Raw genomic sequence first — 16,855 nt, 5'->3', positions numbered from 1 at the left:
AGTGAACATGTTGCTTAAATGACCCCGGTCCAGTATATCTGAAGGAGCGTCTCCACCCCCATCGTTCAGCCTGGACACTGAGGTCCAGCTCCGAGGGCTTTCTGGCGCTTCCCTCACTGCGAGAAGTGAGGTTACAGGGAACCAGGCAGAGGGCCTTCTTGGTAGTGGCGCCCGCCCTGTGGAATGCCCTTCCATCAGATGTCAAGGAAATAAACAACTATCTGACTTTTAGAAGACATCTGAAGGCAGCCCTGGGGGAGTTTTAAATGTTTGATGTTTTATCATGTTTTTAATATTCTGTTGGGAGCCGCCCAGAGTGGCTGGGGGAACCCAGCCAGATGGGAAGGAAGGAAGGAAGGAAGGAAGGAAGGAAGGAAGGAAGGAAGGGAGGAAGGAAGGAAGGGAAGGAAGGAAGGAAGGAAAGAAAGAAAGAAAGAAAGAAAGAAAGAAAGAAAGAAAGAAAGAAAGAAAGAAAGAAAGAAAGAAAGAAGGAAGATTATTCACTGTAGAAGGCCTTTAAAATTCCTTTAAGCTTCATGTATTAAAAAACTCAGTGTACAGATGAGTTTTTTCCAAGTTTCTCTCTTAGCTAATCTGCTGCTTCATAGGCTCGTTGCAAGGACAATATGGAACGCCTTTGCAACCTGTCTTTGGAACGGGTGGGAAAAGACATCTAGCTAAACACAGAGCAGAGCAGGTGATGGCAGAAAACATGTTTTCACAAGTCCATCCGGACGGACCAGAAATTATTTTGGAATGCATCCTACAGTTGCATGGGGGGGGGCTGTAGCTGTTTGGGGGAACAGCACCTGCTTCATATGGGGCCTTGTGGGTCTGCCGTGGGTCAAGCTGAACAGAAGTAGCTGACGAGGCCAAGGTCCGCTGTGCAATCAAGCTGTCTCTGTGTTTAGCCCATGAAATACACTTGGAGTCGAGTGTGGATTTCATGCTCTTTATTCAGCTCATAGTAGCGAGGAATGGAAGTTCCCCCAAATGTCTGCTTTATATACATTATTTACACAATGGGCCCACGTGATTGGCTAATTCTGGGATTCTCCTGTAGGCCAATCAGGTTGCGGATTCACTTCCACCTGGAGCTGGATTGGGTGGCTCCTGCTGACCAATCAGACTGCTGCATTCTGGATCCTATTATTCTAGGACCAATCAGAATGCTGCATTCTGAACCCTATTGTTCTAGGACCAATTAGACTGCTGCATTTTGGATCCTATTCAACTCAGTACATAACAGCCCATTATCTGTGAGTTCCAAGAGTGCATCCACAGTACTGCTTGCTTAGTCACAAATGCCAGCGATCTGTGCCAGGGTTAGGGGTGGGCAAGTGGATCTGATATTTCCCTGCTTGGTTTGGGTGTCAGGTGTTGAATCCCAGAGCCTGACGGTGGCAGAAGGAGGAGCTGACAGCCTCTACGGGGAAGTCCAGGACTGCTCTGTCCAAATTCGCAGCTCAGAAGAGTGTGGAGGAAGCTCAGAGAGGCAGGAAGAAGAGCTCCATCAGCACCATGCTCACGGGCATTCCCACAGTCCAGCTGGAGCCCTCAAGGCTGGGATCGCCGACATCGCTTGGATGGTTATTCTAGGGGATGGGATACACAACTTCACAGATGGACTGGCCATTGGTGAGTGGCTTTGAGCCAGGGCTAGGTTTCTGCTTGTGCCAGAAGCAAATAATAATAATAATAATAATAATGGCAGGGCACAATCCTACAAAAGTTAGGCTGGAACCAGAAAATTATTTTTCAGAGGTTGAGAGAAATTACTTCCATTTATTTATTTGAGTTTATAAACCACTTAATAAAGACATCCCTAAGCAGCATACAGTGACGCGGGTGGCGTTGTGGGTTAAACCACAGAGCCTGGGACTTGCCGATCAGAAGGTCAGCAGTTCGAATCCCCGTGATGGGGTGAGCTCCCGTTGCTCAGTCCCTGCTCCCAGTGGCGTAGCGTGGGGGGTGCAGGGAGGGCCGGCCGCACCTGGCGCAACATCTGGGGGTTAGGGTTAGGGGCGCAAATCCACGGGTTAGGGGGCGCAAATCCACGGGTTAGGGGGCGCAAATTACTTGCCTTGCCCTGGGTGCTGACAACCCACGCTACGCCACTGCCTGCTCCTGCCCACCTAGCAGTTCAAAAGCACGTCAAAGTGCAAGTAGATAAATAGGTACTGCTTCAGCGGGAAGGTAAACGGCGTTTCCGTGCACTGCTCTGGTTCGCCAGAAGCGGCTTAGTCATGCTGGCCTCATGACCCGGAAGCTGTACGCCGGCTCCCTCGGCCAATAAAGCGAGATGAGCGCCGCAACCCCAGAGTTGGCCACGACTGGACCTAATGGTCAGGGGTCCCTTTACCTTTACCTTTAAGCAGCATACAAAGAACAATTTAAAATAATCATCAATGTGCAAATAAAAACAACAGAATTGGTTTTCCTTATTTTCATTTACATGTCTAGATATGCTTGTTGCACCAAAGGAAGCTTTTAAAAGGATCTGAAATGGCATAATGAGAGTCGCGAGCTTCACATGTAATGGACTGTAGTCTTCCTCTTCTGTAGTGTCAAGTGTTGCCCTTGTACTACTCAGCAGGGAGGAGGGCGTAAAACTATAATGAGCTGACTCTGCCCATCACTGGCTGTGTCTCCAACTACTAATGGCCTCTCAGCACCCCTCTCCTCGCCCCCAGTGGGTACTGGCTACCACCACTGGTTCTCTCCAGCCTTCAGTTCCAGAAAGGCTTGTGTTAGACCTCTGTCACAGAATCACAGAAGCTTCCCACTTAAATTCCAGGTGATTGGACGTAATCATAAATACCTTCTTTCTTCTTCTTTGGTGATCACTCAAAGCCAAGTAAGACTGTCTTCCATGAACACGGTTTTAACAGTGAGTCCGTAAGTGACTGTAGAGGCCAATTCTGGATCCACACATCCTTCCACATAGGTTTCCGGGCGGGAGTTGATCACGGTGAGGGTTTGCGAAACATGACTTCCTCTTAGCACATTTCTTCCTTTGTCCTGACTTTGAGCCTCTAAGCCCATGACTCCTTCGGTAAAGGCTGTTCTCCAATTGGAGCACTCACAGGCCAGTGTTTCCCAGTTGTCAGTGTTTATACTACATTTTTTTATATTTGCCTTGAGACGGTCTTTAAACCTCTTTTGTTGACCACCAGCATTACGCTTTCCATTTTTAAGTTCGGAATGGAGTAGTTGCTTTGGAAGACGATAATCAGGTATCCGAACAACATGACCAGTCCAACGGTTGATGTTGAAGAAGAATTGCTTCAACACTGGTGACCTTTGCTTCTTCCAATACACTGGCGTTCGTTCACCTGTCTTCCCACTCGAGTGAAGACAAACTAGTTCAGATGACTTGAGCCAATTCACCTGGAGAGAAGGGAGAGGAAACGCCCCTTTTAGGTTCACTTACCTTTGTAACCCTTTTCTCCTAGGAGCTGCTTTCTCTGATGGAATCTCCAGTGGTTTAAGCACTACGGTGGCAGTATTTTGCCACGAACTGCCCCATGAACTTGGTAAGGAAGATTCCCAGCTTTATTCTTCAGGCTTTCCTGACCTCTCTTACTTTTAGATCTGCTCTGTTTTACTATTTAATATTTTAAAGATTTGGGGCTCAGTTTGTGTGTGTGCATTTTTAAATGTCATTCACACACCTTGGGTGCAAATCTCCACTCTCATGTTGTGGCTGTACGCTTGGCCATTGGTGGATTTGATATAAACTCAGATCCAACAAACCTTTTCCTATGGTCCTGCGCTTCTGATGACGGAAGATGATGCTGATGATATCAGTTAATCCTATCATATCCTCCTGTCCGGTGTCCAAGGAAGACTCCACCCCTTTACTTGGATCTGCACTGTTGTGGTTGCTCCTGCCCTTCTGTTGAACCCATGCCATTCTGGGATTGTGGGTCCCACCCATGTGACCTTACCTGATGCTGTGGTTACAGGCAGGGCCGGATCTAGCTTTCACTACTGAAGGTAATGGGGCCCTTTATATGTCCAGCTGTCCGTTATCACAGCGAGTGGCGCTGTGGGTTAAACCACAGAGCCTGGGACTTGCCGATCAGAAGGTTGGCGGTTCGAATCCCCGTGACGGGGTGAGCTCCCATTGCTTGGTCCCTGCTCCTGCCAACCTAGCAGTTCAAAAGCATGTCAAAGTGCAAGTAGATAAATAGGTACCGCTCTGGCAGGAAGGTAAACGGTGTTTCCGTGTGCTGCTCTGGTTCGCCAGAAGCGGCTTAGTCATGCTGGCCACATGACCTGGAAGCTGTAGGCCGGCTCCCTTGCCCTATGAAGTGAGATGAGCGCCGCAACCCCAGAGTCGGTCATGACTGGACCCAATGGTCAGGGGTCCCTTTACCTTTACCTATATGTCCAGCTGTCCTTTCTCAACAACAAATTGTCAGTGTTTTTGTGTGTGTTGAATATATGCTGTATGGTAATTTATGGACCTAATAGGTATCTAAAGCCATTTGCACATAACCAAATATGTATTTTATCAAAGTAATTGTTGAAAAGTCCATGCAAAATGCAAAGTCCATGCTGAATGTAGGCACCCTATATATAGAAAGGAGCAAACCAGTGATATTTTAGGGAGCAGGCTAGCAGGCGGGGCCCATTACTTACATCATAGGAGCCTACACAACACAAAACATTGTTGCTGTTTGTAGGTTTTATTTTATTTGTTTTTTATCTTATATTTTGGAAATGCACATGCAGGTTTTCTTTTTCCTTTAATTTTTTGGGGGCCCCCGAAGAGAGTGGGGACCTAAGCTGTAGGTTGTTTAGCTTATATGTAAATCTGGCACTGGTTACAGGTGATGTGGCACACATAATAATAATAATAATAATAATAATAATAATAATAATTTATTATTTATACCCCGCCCATCTGGCTGGGCCTCCCCAGCCACTCTGGGCGGCTTCCATAAAAACCAAAAATACAGTAAAATATCACACGTTAAAAACTTCCCTGAACAGGGCTGCCTTAAGATGTCTTCTGAATGTCAGGTAGTTGTTTATCGCTTTGACATCTGCTGGAAGGGCGTTCCACAGGGCGGGCGCCAGTACCGAGAAGGCCCTCTGCCTGGTTCCCTGTAGCTTTGCTTCTCGCAATGAGGGAACCGCCAGAAGGCCCTCGGCGCTGGACCTCAGCGTCCGGGCAGAATGATGGGGGTGGAGACGCTCCTTCAGGTATACTGGACCGAGGCGGTTTAGGGCTTTAAAGGTCAACACCAACACTTGGAATTGTGCTCAGAAACATACTGGGAGCCAATGTAGGTCTTTCAAGACCGGTGTTATATGGTCTCGGCGGCCGCCCCCAGTCACCAGTCTAGCTGCCGCATTCTGGATTAGCTGTAGTTTCCGAGTCACCTTCAAAGGTAGCCCCACGTAGAGTGCATTGCAGTAGTCCAAGCGGGAGATAACCAGAGCATGCACCACTCTGGCGAGACAGTCCGCGGGCAGGTAGGGTCTCAGCCTGCGTACCAGATGGAGCTGGTAGACAGCTGACCTGGACACAGAATTAACCTGCGCCTCCATGGACGGCTGTGAGTCCAAAATGACTCCCAGGCTGTGCACCTGGTCCTTCAGGGGCACAGTTACCCCATTCAGGACCAGGGAATCCTCCACACCTGCCCGCCTCCTGTCCCCCCAAAACAGTACTTCTGTCTTGTCAGGATTCAACCTCAATCTGTTCACCTCAAACTTCACAAGAGGTTAGGCTTCTTCATTTGCCTTATTAGGTAAAGGCACCACCAGTATGGTCCACATGTGTAGAAACAGCAAGTACTGCCAGGGGCTGGGCTGAGGAGGAATGGTGGAGGACGCCCCTCCTCCTCCTGAACCTTCCCAAGAACAGGAGGGCAGTATAGATTTAGAACAGTGGTTTGCAGAAGGTCATAGTTCAGATGCTGCAGAGGGGAGAAGCTGGGAAATATTGGGAGAGGGAGCAGCAGGAAGAAGAAGCACCAGGGGAGAGACAGCTGGCAGACTCAGTGTCTTTAAAAAGCATTCCCGATCCCGCTCTCCCAGGACCAGGCGGGCATTGAGAGTAGTAGAACAGAGAGCTCAGAGGCAGAAAGCTCAGATCAGCAGGGGTAGAATAGACGAGATGGAGGGGGTGGGACTTTACTCAGAGCAAAGCCGTTATCTCAGAGAGACTGCATTCCTTCCCCTTTCTCTGTGAATAGTGAATAAAGTACTTGGTAAGAACTCTTCTTGCTTATCTGCTTCTTGGCTGCCACTGTGGGAAGGATCAGATTCCCTGAAGCCTGACAAGTGCTGTCGCCAGGAGCAGCAAATACTGCCAGGACAGGTCCATGTCTAGAGCAGGGGTTTGCCAGTTGTGATCTGCGCACCAGCAAGTGGTCCGCAAGTTTCATTCAGGTGGTTTGTGGCATGTCTGGATTTGTGGTTGAAGATGGGAAACAGCAAATCCAATTGTCTATCTTGTGAACCGCCCTGAGACCCGCAGATATAGGGCAGTGGGCAAATTTAATTTGATGATGGTGGTGATGTTGATTTCCAATTGTATATTCATTCATTCATTCATTCTTCAATCATTCATTCAGTTATTTCTTTCATTGCAATACGGTGAAATGCAACAGACAAGAAATGAAAGAGGCAATTAAAATACAGCATATGTATGGCAAATTACAATTACCCAAAGAGGCAGAAAAAGCTTTGTCGTCCACAATTTGCAAGTAGTCCACTGGGGTGGTGGGGGGAAGGTGGATTTGGGGATCACTGGCTTTAGAGGGTTGGAGACATTGCTTGGCTTTGAGTCGGTTATGGTGCCTCTGTGAAGATGTGACCATTGCACTCTTAACTCCTCCTTTCTTTGCCAGGGGATTGTGCTGTCCTGCTGCAGGCTGGCATGCCAGTCCGACGGGTGTTCCTCTTCAACCTGCTGTCTGCTTTCCTTGCTTACTTGGGCGCAGTAGTAGGGACGCTCATTAGTCGGAGCACCACGCAAGTCACGCCCTGGATTTTTGCCATCACGGCTGGTATTTTCCTGTACGTGGCATTGGTGGACATGGTAAGGACAGCCGCCTCTTTGCAAACTTCTCCTGTAAGCGTGACAATAATCTTTTGGGGACCGAGGGTTTAGTTATTCCCTACCTGGGCCTCGGGACATGGGTGGCGCTGTGGGTTAAACCACAGAGCCTAGGGCTTGCCGATCAGAAGGTCAGCGGTTCGAATCCCCGCGACGGGGTGAGCTCGGTCCCTGCTCCTGCCAACCTAGCAGTTCGAAAGCACGTCCAAGTGCAAGTAGATAAATAGGTACCGCTCCGGCGGGAAGATAAACGGTGTTTCCATGCGCTGCTCTGGTTTTGCCAGAAGCGGCTTAGTCATGCTGACCACATACCCGGAGGTTGTACGCCGGCTCCCTCGGCCAATAAGGCGAGATGAGCGCCGCAGCCTCAGAGTCGGCCACGACTGGACCGGTCAGGGGTCCCTTTACCTTTACCTACCCTTAACTCTGGCTTTTGCAGGTCCACTCCTCAACAATTCTATCGTAATAATGATGGTGGTGGTGTCTATACTGTTGCTCTGACCTCACTGGAATAATTGCAAGCTCAGAAAGTAAAGGCAATGTCCATGGAGGTTAAAATTCTAGGAACCTTTCCTTGCACTCATTGGCAATTTCTTTGTAGTAGAAGGTGTGTCTAAGATTGGACTAGAAGTGGCTGTGTTGTGAAAAGGAGTACCTGGCTTCTCTGGACAGATGACAGGGAGAAGGGCAGAGCTTTTGCTTCGGAGACATTCCTACAACCTGCAGTTTGTTTTGGCTTCTTGTCTTCCCAAAGAAGACCCTGTAAATCTAAATGAAGGCTGCCTGCTTGGGGTTGCAGTGCGGACAGGCCACTTTGGTTTCCCACCTTCCAGAAACCAGTTGTGGGGGAGGGGGGAATGCATGACAAAACCCCATGCATGTGTTGGTTGGGGCAAAGCATCCCTGACATCCCTGGGATGCGGGTGGTGCTGTGGGTTAAACCACAGAGCCAGGACTTGCCGATCAGAAGGTCGGCGGTTTGAATCCCCCTGACGGGGTGAGCTCCCGTTGCTCGGTCCCAGCTCCTGCCAACCTAGCAGTTCAAAAGCACGTCAGCTTTGGCGTGAAGGTAAACGGCATTTCTGTGCACTGCTCTGGTTCGCCAGAAGCAGCTTAGTCATGCTGGCCACATGACCCGGAAGCTGTACTTTATTGGCTCCCTCGGCCAATAAAGCGAGATGAGCGCTGCAACCCCAGTCATCCGCAACTGGACCTAATGGTCAGGGGTCCCTTTACCTTTATCCCTGACACAATACCTGTTGATGAACATTTTAGGCAACGTAGCTCTGATACCATTCGCATTGCAATCTGACTGAAGAAACAAACGGCTTTAAAGCACCACCACCGTGGGTGAAAATGGGTCTCCTTTCTCCCGATTTGCTCAAGGACCCGAGAAGCGGAAAGGTTGCAATGCGATTAAGAGTTGACCTCACAGTAGGCATTGCTGTTATTGTCTCTTCAAGGAGAACAACTGCAAGCTGCCCTAACAACAGCTGCCAAGGACATCATGGCCTTTTGTTGTTTTTTCTCCCTCTCACTCTCTAGTTGCCTGAAATGCTGCAGAGGAGCTCTAGCAGGGGCAAGAAGGGCTCCCTTGCCCACTTCCTTCTCCAGAACCTGGGCTTCCTCACTGGAGGAGTCCTCATGGTCTGCATCGCTCTCTTTGAAGGGCAGATCAGTTTCCATTTGGACGGGTAGCCCTCTTCAGCAGGAAACTCCAGAACGCAAGATGGATCGAAGGCGATGCCCCCTCTGACTTCAAGCACGATTGCACCTTTCCTCTTAACTCTATAAGAGGGGCTACAGATTTGCTCCATCTTCCTGTTTGCAGGAGTTGGAGAAAGAACTCAGTGGGAGAGAACAGAAGGAACAGCTTATTGTCCCCATGTTTTGTGTGGCAGCAAAACAGGGTGCCAAAGTAAGGGCGAGAGTGCCTTTCCCTAGCCTTTGTGGCTTGGATGAAAGGAAGAAAGTTGTGCTTAGTCGCTGCAATCAACGTGTTGAAAACTCCTTGTGCTTTCTAAAGAGCACTAGTTTGCTCGAGAGAGACTGGACCTATTGCCACCTCGGAATGCAACGTGAGAGAGAATTATTCGAAGGACTGCAACTTACTTAGAGAGCCGCTGATATGCAATGGGGGCCTTTCATGTTTTGGAGCTGAGTTTCCCCAGCAAGCTATTTCCTGTAACCCAAGGATAGAGAACCAGCAGCTGTTGCTGGACTACAACTCCCATCATTCCTGTCAGCCTTGCTGGCTGGGTCCAATGGCAGTTGGTCCAATCCCTGATGTAAGCTATCAGTGTCCTGAGCATTCATTAATATTTAAGTTGGCATTAAAAAAGGCAACTGGTTACCCAAAGCCTCTACACCAAAATTTCAGGTTTGATGGAACAGTGGTCTGTCTCTCTCTCTCTCTCTCTCTGTGTTAATGCAAGGAAGCCTGGACCTCTTTAGTGATGGGATGGGTGTGTTTGTGTGAGCAGCACATGACAAAGTTCTTGAGGACAAAACTCATCCTTATAATAGGAGATTCAGAGGCCTGCTGCTTTAAATTCCCCAGTGATAACCCCACCTGGTTTGCCTGCAAGGGCAATTGCTTGAAGTGCAAACGAGTCAAGTTGTATCCTTTGCACAACTCCTCATGTACCCCCGTACCTAGAAGGAAGCCTAAAAACTCCTCTAAATAACAGAACACCTTCATTAGTTATCCTCTACAGAATTACAGAATGGGACGCGGGTGGCGCTGTGGGTTAAACCAGAGCCTAGGACTTGCTGATCAGAAGGTCAGCGGTTTGAATCCCTGCGACGGGGTGAGCTCCTGTTGCTCGGTCCCTGCTCCTGCCAACATAGCAATTCGAAAGCACGTGAAAGTGCAAGTAGATAAATAGGGACCGTTCCGACGGGAAGGTAAACAGCGTTTCCGTGCGCTGCTCTGGTTTGCCAGAAGCAGCTTAGTCATGCTGGCCACGACCCGGAAGCTGTACGCCGGCTCCCTCGGCCAATAAAGCGAGATGAGCGCCACAACCCCAGAGTCGGCCACGACTGGACCTAATGGTCAGGGGTCCCTTTACAGAATTACAGGACTGGTAGGGAATCTCAGCACTGTGCCTCCTATCTCAGCAGCCACTGAGAATCAAGGCCATATATGCCGCCAACAGTGGCCTGGGCACTGGTCTCTAATTTCCATTCAACAGCAAACAGGTTCCCCACACACAACCTTGCACACCTGAACTGTTCCCCACCCCCACCCCAGTATCTGCACAGGACAACTTAGGTGAGCAAGGAGAAAGAGAGCCTTCAAAGTCCACCTGTTGCTTTTCACACTGGGAGTGTAGTAAAGAAAAGGACGCTCACAATGTGTTAAGATGGCGTTGCACAATAAGGGCTATTTGCCCTGGGAAAAGAGGGAAAGCGGTCTCTCCCGTTTCCATGGAGGGTAAGTAGCTGAAATGGAGGATGGCCTTAAAGGCAGCTCAGAAAAGAGGAAAACGTTAGTGGGTCAGTTTCACACTTAACTTTAGGGGCATCCCAGTGTCTTTGTTCATCCAAGTTTGATATTGGTACACGACTTAAGCAGAATATCCAATACAGTGGTACCTTGGGTTAAGTACTTAATTCGTTCTGGAGGTCTGTTCTTAACCTGAAGCACCAGTTTAGCAAATGGGGCCTCCTCCTGCTGCGCCGCCAGAGCACGATTTCTGTTCTCATCCTGAAGCAAAGTTCTTAAACCGAGGTACTATTTCTGGGTTAGTGGAGTCTGTAACCTGAAGCGTATGTAACCCGAGGTACCACTACAGACGGCCCAAGAGATTGAAAACGAAACATTGACTCCCAACTATTATTAACGGTTCTCGTTTTGTTAGATTTAACCTGCCCTTCACCAGGTTGATTTAAAACTAAATCGAAACTAAATCATGGGGTGAGACCTGGCAAGGGATATAGCGCTTTCCCCTTGTCCCCAAACATGCTAAGCAAACTGCCTCCAATTCTGTTCCAGGGGAAAGTTCCATTGTGCAGCTTCTCTGGTTGGAGGCAGCATGCTTCTGAATACATTGCTGGAAAACTGAGGGAAGAGGTCATGCTTGCATGTTTCCCGTAGGCATCTAGCTGGCCACTGCAAAAACAGGATGCTGGACTAGATGGAGGCACCGGCCTGCTCCATCGGGGTTCTTCTCGTCTTCTTATGTCCTTCTGTTCATGCAATGATCCAGATACCTCAGGCTCCCATCCTTAAAAAGGAGTTACTTGAAGTACAGGTGAAACTCGAAGAATTAGAATTGAGAGACCATTTAAAGGCTCAGGAACCCATTGCAGGTGTTATGGATTGAATAGCTACTGCACCTTTTCCACAATAATCTAATTTTCTGAGATTGTTAATTTGGGTTTTCATCAGCTGTATGCCATAATCATCACAATTATAACAAATAAAGGCTTGACATATCTCGCTTTGCATGTCATGAGTCTATCTCATATATTAGTTTCACCTTTTAAGTTGAATTATTGAAATAAATGAACTTTTCCACGATATTCTAATTTTTCGAGTTTCACCTGTATCTTTCTGGACTTCAAGGGCCCAGTGTTTTATAAAACAGAAATGGGCAATCGCAACACCGCCTTGGCCTAAGCAAACCAAGATCAAGAGTGCCTTCCCTGGCTGGAGGAGGTGTGTTTCGTGGGCAATAAAGACAGGTAAATGATTTGAAAGCAGCCACTTGAACCGCATTATAGAATTAGGATATAAAATGCAGGTGTGGTATCAAATTTCCACCCCTTTCCCCCAGTATTTCCATTATCCTTACCCACCCACCCCCAGCAAATAACTGGAGACAAGGTGGGGGGGGGGAAACGAAGGCAGAGGCAGATAGAAGCAACAGCATTTTAATAAACATAATTGATTCAAAGCCACAATATGAATAACAGGACCTGGTCGCAGCATACATTGTAGAAAATAGATCAAGTCTGAATGCTTTTGTTTTTTTATTTATTTTAATTTACTTAATTCCTGGTTGACCCCCTCCCTCCCTTGCCCTAACCCCAAAAAGGTGATGCAGAAATTCTGAAAATGCATATTGTAACATCAGAGACAAAAAAAAGGTAACCAGTCACTTGGGTTCACATCAGGGGGGCTTATACAAAGGTGGCTTTCACACTGCGCAAGGGGTGTGTCTGGACAAGGGAGGTGGGGTGGATGGCTTGCGGTAGCTCTCTTGTTTTCTTTATTGGTCTCCAATATATATTTATATAGAAGTTCGAATATAATTTATTTACTTCATGGAACAACCAGGCGGGAGAAAATTGTCGGTGGCGGGTTTGACAAGTCTGCATTTCCTTCTAGGAACCGAACGTAGGTTTATCCTTTTTTTTGACACACAGGCAAGTGCTTCATTTCGTCAAGAAACCGCCCCCCCAACTGAGGAGTAACCGTGGGGGGGGGGGCGAGGGGAGGTAACGAAACCACTGAGAAAGGTGGAAAGGTGAGCGGCCAAACAGAAGCGGCTGCAGCCTCTGGGCTAGATATAAGGTGGGATGTAGAAAAAGATTCACACTTTGATTGCACATCGGAACACGTGGGTGGGGGGACCCTCTGCTGCATGGAGGCTGGAACTGGCCACTGGTTTTTGTGTGTGTGTGTGTGTGTGGTATTTGCCTTGGAAGCTCCCACCCCACAAGACACCTGCTGTGTGAGCATTTTGTTTCAAGTTTATCTCTTTGTGCTTTAAACCAGTTTGAAGGAAGATCGTGTACCTGCAAGCAGGAAGGTAGGCCTGTGAGCTGATCTGAACGTGTCTTTTCTACCCCCCCACCCCTTTTTTTAGTCTCTTCTAAACATTGGTCCAAGTTCTCCACTACTAACAAGACCATGTTAAGCCTCGCTGCCAACAACTGTGGATCAATAGGCCAATAGGTTGGGGGTGGGTGTTTGGAGTGGGGGAGTGTTTTGTACGCAGCACTTCCATTCGCACTCCCCGCAGCCATTCTGCAAAAAGCAACGCTCCCCCGTCCACCCTTTCAAAGCTTGCCTAAATATAAACAAAGGCATACCTTTTAATTTTTTTAAGAGAGTCCGCCTTAGCCAAATAACTCCCAATTAAGGCCCCTGCCTCAACGGAGGTAAACATGGCTGCGTGCTGGTTTTGATCAGCAGGGTTGTAGGTTTAGTGCTCTGAAGGAGAAATCACAAGTACTCTTCTTCCCAACCCGACCCCAAACTATTGAACAGGAAACAAAGGAGATCTTTTAAGTGTGAGATGTTGATTTATGACCTAGCTTCTTCTATCCCCCACCCAAATTTACGCTTGCTGAAGTTATCACAGGAGGAGGAAACAGACCCAATACAGAGCAAGGAATGTATTTTCCAGTGCAACTCTCTTGCCCTATATAGCTTTCTTTTTCCTTGCATGGACTCCCATGTCTGCCCTTAGTGTTTTAAGATGAAGAGCAAGGAAGGCTTTTACAGTGCCCAAGCCTGCTCCTTTTTTTTGTTATTATTCTTATTATTATTGCAAGAGGTAGGTAAGACCACCTGCTCTCCCCCTCGTCCCCTCTAAATTAATGTCTGGAAAGTTGACAGAATCTCACATCAAGACATGCCCCTTCCTAAGCAAGGCATTCTAAATATGCTAGTTATTGCAGAGCTCCTCTGCGCTTGGTGGGGCAACCCTAAATATAAATACACGTTTGGCCACTGGCCCGGAAAAATAAAATCAAAGAACTAAAGGCGAGTCTGGGCAGCTGTTTGAGGTGGTAGAGTCACAGCAAGGTCAGCTGCTCTAACACAAGAGAGAGGGAGGGAGAGTACAGTGTTCTACTACCTGGGATTCTTCCGAGAGGCAGTGCAGGCATTGTACTTGCCACAGGGATTGCTCCCTTCTAAGCGACATATCTCAGGGGTGGTGGCAAACTGACCACTGGGCTTGTGTGTGAGAGAGAGGGGGACAGAATTGAAAAAAACGGGTAACTGTAATATGCCTCTGGTCCTAGAACACTTGCAACTCATTTTACTGAACACACGCACACAGAGTAAAGTGCTCACACCTTGGGCAGACAACGTAAGGAGGAGAACTGGCGAGTTCCACGCCCCTTCCCCAAGTCCACTCTTTCACACAGGTTCTCCTAAATTGCTGGTCCCCTTGCATCTCAAAATCCCTACGGCTGTGGCCCAGAATGGGGAGCACTTTAACGGGGAGAGGGGGCACGGAAAGGAAGCAAGAGGGCAAACGTGGAATATCACAGCCCAATGTCAGTTGGGCCTTTGCAAGCTTCGGACGCCAGGGTGTGTTCAGATGCCAGCTGAATACTCTAAAGGAAAAGGAAACTGAAAGGAAGCCTGCAGAAGACTTCTGAAGTGGTACCTTTCTCCCCCATGGCAAGCTCCCCGAAGAACAGGCACAGCAGCAAAAGCAACGCTCAAGTCTTTTAAATAAAGGGAAAAGGAACTGGCCCTGAATGCGGTTAAAGAAAAGGCTGTGGAGGGTGCTGATAGGTTAATCTATGTATTTGGGGCGAGGTTTTAATTCTCTAACAGAATGCTGAACTGAAATATATATTTTTCTCTGAACACCTTTAGGATTTGACAGGAACGACAAGCATTAGAAAATTCATCCCACTCCACAAAAGGCTTCCTCTGACAAGCAGCAGTTACAGGTCAAGCAGAAAGAATACTGTACTGCCTTCCCTCCACTGTAGGTGAAAATTATACAGAATTTCCCTTTGGGACGTTATGGATGCTGCAGCCAAAGGGTAACAGTGTTCTATACCCCTAACCCTCTCCCCCGCTCAGATGCACGCCTTGCCACTGGGGAGAAAAGGTGGAGTAAGGACCAGAAGCACAATTAAGAGGCTCATGCAAACATACTCCATTTAAGTCACCCATTACTACGAAGACCACCACAACGTACTGGCTGTACCTACCGCACACAAATACAAACACACAATTAGAGTGCCCCTTGAGTGACACACACCATCTGTGTGTCCAAGTGCAAAGTAATCTTTTTGGGGGGTGGATGCAACTGTTAAGAGGGGGAACACGACTGGAAGAATGAACAAGGTCAAAGATGCAAAGAATAAGTGAATAACCAGGGCTTCCAAAAACGAAACCCTCACTGGGAGTGAAATTAGTGCTCATGTTGGTCTGGCCACCATCCTTCAAAATCCTTCCGTTTACAGCTAAGCCCCCCCCCCCCACTAAACACATTCAAGAGTGCAAGCTACAAACCCTCAACAGGCTACAAACCCTCAACACAGTAACTGATTTCCCTCACCCAACCCTATCCCACCCCTTTATTGCTGCTCCCAAGGAAGAAATTTGTTTTGAAGCACAGGTAGTTTTTGAAGTGCCCGTAAGATCAGAGCCAACGAGTATTGCTATAAGACAAGCACACACCCAGCAAAACAACAGCATGGACGCTCTCCGAGCAATGAACAGAACGTAACGAAAGCAGCTCCTGCTGGTCTTCAAAAGAATCGCCGCCACACACTCCAGCTCAACAATTTGTGGCTTCAGTTGCAGACGCAGCATGGCCAAGCAATTCAAAACACAACATGCAACAGGAACGCTAACGATAACACACACACGCACGCCCCCAAATTAAAAGACCACAGCTCCACCTCAAGAAACCTAAGCAACAAATGCAGTTTGTCAGAGGAGTTTATGCAACCAAGGCAAATAGATATTGTTTACTTGTTAAGCTCTGTGTCAAGATTGTCAAAATGGAGCCCCAATCCCAGTTGCAAAGCAAGACTATCAAAGACAGAAATATGAAGGGCATTGGATCACATGTCCAAAGACAATTAAACTACAGCAGCGTCTCATTGGTGCAACATATTATTTCCATGCAACATATAGTGCAGAAACTCATTCATCCTGTTTTCCCGGATCACCCTGATTTTGACAGTTTTTGGCCCCCCCCCCAAAAAAAAAGAGGTTTGGAAATTTTCTACTTCACATTTTGCACATTTTAAAACCTGGGACAGTCTTTCCCCAGTCTGGAAGACAAGTGACGGTGTGAGCCAAGGCAACCCGGTTCCCTCCCAATAACTTGAGCTCCAAATGGTATCTTTTGCTGGGCTCTACTAACTTAAGGAACAGTGAAAAGTCGTATAAGCTGCTCCCCGATGACGGCTGCATCCCTGCATCAACAAACTCCCACCAGATCATCACAGCACACATTCCTTTCTTATGTGCATCAATGATGCGCCCGAGGCCTCAAAGGATTTAATGAATTCTTGCGGATGGTACCGGTGAGAAGGAATGTGTGTGCGGAGATGGCAAGAAGGCAACTTCGCTGCAAGTTAGCCAGCTGGGCTCTGACCCGGAGTTACTGCCAGGTTCTTATGCTAGCGACCCTGTTGTGGAAAACTTCTCTGTTTGTGCTTAATTACCATGGCCAGGGGAATTGTGCCAAAGATACGCAGGAAGGAGGACCAAGTTCACTCTGAAAACGGAAATCTCTCCCTCACAACCAGCCTTGAGCAAGTAACCAAATACAGTGGGCAACGGCAGAACAGCAAGAGTCCACTGGGCTTCCCCACGGCATCAAGAAAATACTTCAGAATGGAACATCATAGCCCAGAAGCAAACCATCACAATGTCAAATTCCTACCAGTCCTTCACAACAAGGCTGAACCAATTAAGCTGGGAATTGCTTATGAAAGAAGCTGGCCCTTGAGTCTCTTGTTACTCTCAATTAAAGAGCTCAGGAAACAGTGATCATTTCCTGATCCCATCTGAAAAGCCACTGTTTGAATAGAAGGACCACAGCACACATATGTAGAGAA

General features: G+C 47.9%; 1 protein-coding gene across 2 annotated transcripts in view; it reads left to right on the top strand.

Moving 5' to 3' along the window:
• Positions 1-9,452, top strand: part of SLC39A5 (solute carrier family 39 member 5) — a 41,605-nt gene extending 32,153 nt beyond the window's left edge. For both annotated transcript variants that reach the window (XM_082212529.1, XM_082212528.1), the window contains exons 8-11: positions 1,378-1,638; positions 3,456-3,536; positions 6,870-7,060; positions 8,624-9,452. In XM_082212529.1, the coding sequence (XP_082068655.1) occupies positions 1,378-1,638; positions 3,456-3,536; positions 6,870-7,060; positions 8,624-8,776 (686 nt within the window). In that variant the 3' untranslated portion in view covers positions 8,777-9,452. The remainder of the gene's footprint in view (positions 1-1,377; positions 1,639-3,455; positions 3,537-6,869; positions 7,061-8,623) is intronic.
• Positions 9,453-16,855: the final 7,403 nt, after the last annotated feature.

Source organism: Podarcis vaucheri (genome assembly GCF_965113315.1).
Source record: "Podarcis vaucheri genome assembly, chromosome: 2".
Lineage (NCBI taxonomy): Eukaryota > Metazoa > Chordata > Lepidosauria > Squamata > Lacertidae > Podarcis > Podarcis vaucheri.
The sequence above is the reverse complement of the archived record's forward strand: the minus strand, read 5'-3'. Positions and strand labels throughout refer to the sequence as shown.